Source organism: Convolutriloba macropyga, unplaced genomic scaffold (assembly GCF_964194025.1).
Source record: "Convolutriloba macropyga unplaced genomic scaffold, txConMacr16.3 SCAFFOLD_6698, whole genome shotgun sequence".
Taxonomy (NCBI): domain Eukaryota; kingdom Metazoa; phylum Xenacoelomorpha; order Acoela; family Convolutidae; genus Convolutriloba; species Convolutriloba macropyga.
Window position 1 is genome coordinate 1 of NW_027449350.1, and position 6000 is coordinate 6000.

General features: G+C 36.6%; 1 protein-coding gene across 1 annotated transcript; it reads left to right on the plus strand.

Moving 5' to 3' along the window:
- Positions 1–452: 452 nt before the first annotated feature.
- LOC142354977 (S phase cyclin A-associated protein in the endoplasmic reticulum-like) lies at positions 453–4438 on the plus strand. The gene is made up of 3 exons (XM_075407298.1): positions 453–966; positions 3763–4143; positions 4312–4438. Exons 2-3 carry the CDS (start codon positions 3868–3870, stop codon positions 4432–4434), a joined length of 399 nt encoding a protein of 132 aa, XP_075263413.1. The 5' UTR covers positions 453–966; positions 3763–3867; the 3' UTR covers positions 4435–4438.
- Positions 4439–6000: the final 1562 nt, after the last annotated feature.

Genomic DNA, 6000 nt, shown 5'->3' on the forward strand with positions numbered 1-6000 from the left:
ATGTTATTTTAAAGAGGCTGATTGTTTCGTATTTACTTTGTTCAATTCTTTGAATTGTAGTTGAGTCCTACTATGTTTTTTACTTAGCTATTGAAAAGTTTGTTTCGCTTTGACGATTTGCTTGAATTTTTTTTACTTTCTGGGCCACTATTCTCTTATTCTAGTGCTTTTAAACAGCAGTTTCAGCAGAACAATCTAAAATGAACCAAAAACAGAATCAGAGGTAGAAACGGGATAAATCCATGAAACCCAGTTTTTAATCCCCCCTTTTGAGCTTTGTTCTAATCAGTTTTTATTACCAGATCTAATGTTAATTGGTTTTGACACCATTCCCGGTATACTCTCATGAAGAAACACGAGTTTGTCTGGCTACAAAGTCAATATTGTTCGTAAGTTGAAAAGTTTTCTTTGCAAATCAATATTTATTCGGTTGTGTTAATTGCGAGTGTGGTTATGGGTATTTTTTCCTCCAACTTAGAGGCAATATATCGACTTCCTTAATTTTGGAACTGTCGTCTGCTCAGTACTTCGTATTTCCGTTCACGTCCAGAAAGGCTGGTTAGACCCTTCAAAATGATGGACATTGAAATTTTCTGATTTATTCTTTTTTCCCACTCGCACCTTAGCAGGCATAAACTTTAATCCCCCAATAGTGCGTGCTATATTTCACAGATTAACGGGGAATGTACTATAAACTGTGATTTGTTCCATTGCACTGTTAAGATTGAGAGCAATAATCAGATTACGTAAGGCAAAACTTAACAGAATTGCGTAAGGTAGATTACGTAGGCATGATTTGTGCACAGATCAGGCTGCTAGAAGCGATACAATATTTGTGGGATTGGTTGCTGCTATTTTTAGTTGAAATCCGAGGTGCATTTGACGAGTCACAAGAAAGGGAAGAAGCATCTAGAGGCTATCGGGAAAGAACTTAACAGAACCGAACCTGTAACTGAGGAAGAAGTGGTGAGAACATGCTTTATAAATTTCAGCTGTTTAAAGAAAGATCTACTAACTAAGTGCAGTGGTTTTTAATCTCTTCTAAAGAAAAAATGATTTCAACTTTTTACTTTTTTGCAACAATGCATTTTTTGCAAAATCTAAATGGCTTTTGCAAAGTTTTTATAGCTGCGAAGCTGTAAGCTGAGCGGAGTTATATTGCGGTGCTCTTGGTTTTTTTTAAATAGCCGCGTCCTCAATTCCAGGCGGCTATTATAGCGCTTCTAATTTTACAATTCAAAGAATTTGAATTGTATTGGGGCGCTGTCTTTTTTTTTAATATCTGTTCACACATTTTCATGATTTTTTGAAGTCAAATTTGAGTAGTGATTTTGGTCACGCCGAAACAGGAAATGGAGCGAAGAAGCGAGTGGTTTTGCGGCGTGAATTTTTTTCGCTCTAATTTTAAAGTAGAGTGAGAAAACGGTGTTTGAACAAAAATTCGGTTTCTCGGTAGTGATTTTTTGTTCACATGCGGCAATTTCACTCTGATTTTTACTCTGTTTTTTTCGATCTTTTGGATCGGATTTTTTCTAAATGGTTTTCCCAATCCATTCACAGCTCATTATAGGCCTAATTTTTTTGTTTGAATTAAATTTTAATTTCTCGCTAGTGGTTTTTTTGTTCACATGCGGCATTTTGACATTGATTTTCTGTTTTTATTCCTATTTTTTGATCTGATTTTTTAAAAAATGGTTTTCTCAATTCACTCATAGTCCATTCTAAGTCTAGTTTTTCAGTTTAGTCAATGAAAATTCTTTGAATTGTACGTCAGGACTTGTCCTGCTATGTTTTTTACTTCGTCTAAAAGATTTTTTTTTCGTCTTACCCTGACTTCTTGGAATTGACTTTTTCAATGACTTACCTCACTAAAAAATGACTTCTGAACTCACTTAAGGAACTTTAAATTTTATGAACATTTACTTGTTAAAGGTCAATAGTGTGCATCTAAGTAGTGCCAAACATATATGCCCTAATTCTTGATTATTAGAGTCTTGACTTTTTGAGTATGAATATTAATTTTGGGATCTTCTCCGTTTGTGCCCCCAGTACGTTATGCGCCCCCAGTTACAGAGCACGTGCCATTACATAGTAAGTCATTATGTAAAAAATATTGCACGTGCATCTGAGGGGTGCAAACAATATAAGCCCACTAAGCTGAGGGGTCACAAACGGAAGAGATCCTAATTTTGAAAAGCTCTATTAGGGGTTTCTCTTTATAGAGCTTATGTGTCTCATAAAAATGACAGTCCAAAGCTAACCCAAAAAGTCTAGTGGTCTATTAAAGGACTGGGGGTCGATCTGTCTATCTAATCTCTTGTTGTTTCAATTCATGGAAGGCCCCAAGCGTCTATCGCGGCTATTTTCCGGCAATCTGCCGGTTATGTTTTACAATTCAAAGAATTCGAATTTTACTGGGGCGCTGTCTTTTTTTAAGATCTGTTCATACATTTTCATGATTTTTGAAGTCAAATTGGAGTAGTGATTTTGGTCACGCTGAACCAGGAAGTGGAGCGAAAAAGCGAGTAATTTTTGCGGCGTGAAATTTTTTCGCTCTAATTTTAAAGTAGAGTGAGAAAACGGTGTTTGAACAAAAATTCTTTATCTCGCTTGTGGTTTTTGTTCACATGCGGCATTTTTACATTGGTTTTTTTATTTTATCTGTTTTTTTTAGAAATGGTTTTCTCAATTCACTAATAGTCCGTTCTAGGTCTATTTTTCTGTTTAATAGCCGCCCTCATCTTCTCAGCCGGCTATTATAGCGCTCCTATTTTTTTTACTTCGTCGAATAAAAAATGTTTCGCTTTACCTCATTTTGCCGCCTTTTCAACATTTTGCGGGAAATCTTTTTGACTTCTCTAGGCTAGTTTCTCTCTTCTCTCATTCTGCTAAAAGTGATTTTGAACATCAGTTGCTCAGCAAAGCAATTCAAAATGAACAGTCAGTATAAAAAATTGAAGTCAGAAATAGAAACGGGATAAACCCATAAAGCCCAATTTTAGATGCCCGCTATTTGAACGTCGGTCCTATAAGTATTAGTTACCTCTCTCTAATGCTGATTGTTATTGATAGTAGCCCCTGTAGCCTCTCTCTAAGAAACAGAAGTATGTTCAACTACGAAATGCCATCAAAATAAATCGGACTTAAAAAAAATGTTTTTGTACGAAAATCTTTTTTTTTTCAATATCTTCTGTTATTTCAATCCCAGTCATGCTTATTGGAATCAACGGCGGCTATTTTCCGGCAATCTGCCGGGTATGTTTAATCAATGAAAATTCTTTGAATTGTATGTCAGCACTTGTCCTGCTATGTTTTTTTCGTCGTCTGATGCTCTATTTTGTCTGATACTCAATAAAATTACTTTTGCACTTTAAAACTTAAGTTTATTTTGAATTAATTTAAGGTCAAAGGAACTCATATGTGTAATAAAGGTCCCCAATGAAAAGGCTTCTGCGCAACGAATTACAACAAGCTTTATTAATTTATTGCTTTATTTTTGTACATAGCTTTTAGAGCGGCGTCGATAACTTTTTCAACTTATATCTGTATCTGTTTCTATCTCTTTTATACGGCACGCAAGTATGTTCTTTCGCAGCTATTCCGGCAATATGCCGGCTATGTTCAATTCAAATTAGAGATGATCTTTATTCGTGGATGTTTTGCTAGGTATATGCTAGGTTAACTTTAGTTTTTGGTAGAGATTAACTGCAACTTGTTTGTAACTGAGAGGTATGATTTCATTGAATCTCATGAATGTTACAGGAGCGGCTGAACAGCAAGTACATAGGTGATATTTTGCCAAAAGAAGTGCAAGAGCAGAAGACAAATGCAGCAGATGATAAGAAACTACAAGAGAGGCTCGACAATATGAAGAAGAAGTTGAAGAAGGTGAAAACAAGAATGAACCAACGTGCCAAAGAGTTCGAGTTGCAATTGGCCAATTCGGATTCAAAAGACAGAAGTTTGTTCGAAAGGTCGAGCGAAAACAAGTCAAAAATCCAGAAAAATCTGAAAGAAATCAACAAGTTGATATCTGCACCCAGCTCTGGTACTTGGCCTGAAAATAAAGTGTCGGTGCTAGATCGGTCATTGGGAGAACTTGATCGGATGTTTGCGAAGACAGTCAACATCAAACAATTGGAAGTTAGTTTGGCCGGTTCTTTTTTGATACCTAAATTCACATTTAAAACGTTGAGTTGAATACCATCATCAATGTTTGAATTTTATTAAATTGTTTTTAAAAGAAGAAAACGTGATTAGTATTCCTTGTTTTAATAGAGGCCTTCAATTGGTGCTTTTTGCTCTTTTCAGAGTGCTGGGGACGCTGACCGCAACTGCTTCCGAGAACAGTCTGGATTTGCTGTCATTTGCCGAGTTCTCCTTCTCGCCAACGAGAACTTCCAAAAATCAATTGTCACATTGCCTGCCAAGTAAGATTCTTTCGTCGAGCCTTCATATTCTGCGCTGTAAACTTGTGCTCAAGTTGTACTTGTGCGCATAATTTTACATTTCATTCAGACATTCGTATGTTTCATTCGAAGTTCGTATGGTTTGACAGATTCGAACATTTTTTTCGCGGCCTCTTTAGATTCTGGTTTATGTTCGTCGTTAACTGAATGTTTAAATGCTCTCAAACGAAGTTTGAAGCAATTATATTAGTCCTGTCGGTTTTTTTATGCCATTTTTCGCTTGAACGATTTTTCTTCTGACGCTTTTGACTTTTCGTCCTCAAAAACGGGATAGACAAGTAGCGCCCAACGGGCATTAAGTGCTCTCAGAGCCTTTCAATTCTGTTTCAGCTCCAGCTCAAACTGTTTTCGAGACTTATACTTATGGTGTGAAGGGTGGTTCTTAGAGGTTGAAGACACCCTCGCTGTGCCCCCCCGCCCCAATATTGCCCACCCCTCTTCTCCCTCAATGACCATCAACCCCCCCCCCCCCCCCCCCGGTGCCCCCCGTGGCTATGTTCAAACAAGCGATCGCTAAAAACACGCTATTTTATTAATAGCCGCGAAGCGATAGCTGAGGCTATTATTGGCCTTCTCTTTGTTTTTTTAATAGCCGCCCTCATCTTCTCAGCCGGCTATTATAGCGCTCCTATTTTTTTTTTCGTCGAATAAAAAAATGTTTCGCTTTACCTCATTTTGCCGCCTTTTCAGCATTTTGCGTGAAATCTTTTTGACTTCTCTAGGCTAGTTTCTCTCTTCTCTCATTCTGCTAAAAGTGATTTTGAACATCAGTTGCTCAGCAAAGCAATTCAAAATGAACAGAGTCAGTATAAAAAATTGAAGTCAGAAATAGAAACGGGATAAACCCATAAAGCCCAATTTTAGATGCCCGCTATTTGAACGTCGTTCCTATAAGTATTAGTTACCTCTCTCTAATGCTTATTGTTATTGATAGTAGCCCCTGTAGCCTCTCTCTAAGAAACAGAAGTATGTTCAACTACGAAATGCCATCAAAATAAATCGGACTTAAAAAATGTTTTTGTACAAAAATCTTTTTTTTCAATATCTTCTGTTATTTCAATCCCAATCATGCTTATTGGAATCAACGGCGGCTATTTTCCGGCAATCTGCCGGGTATGTTTATTTATTTTGTCGTCAAGATTTTTGTTAAGTCCATATGACGTCACAACCACTTAAAATCTGCTTTTTGTTCAATCGTTCATGCAATTTCAACTGAATTGCGTGCGTGACGTCATTTTTCACTCTTAGTGAAGCTAGTTTTTTTTATTATTCATTTGCGTGATTAAATTGTTGGTCAAACGTGACTTAACTCACTCTTAAAAATGACTTCCTCACTCTGAATGACTTTTCTTTGCTTTAATTCAAAGAGATAAGGTCAAATGAGTGCTTGTCACTCTAATTGAATGCTATTTAAGAGCAGCTAATGGAAACAGTAATAAGTAATACAGATTCTTAATCAAAATTCAACAGCTGAGCCCTTAATGAAAAGTATAAGTTTCTTTTTTGGTCTGTCTTTTATCTTCTTTTTGAG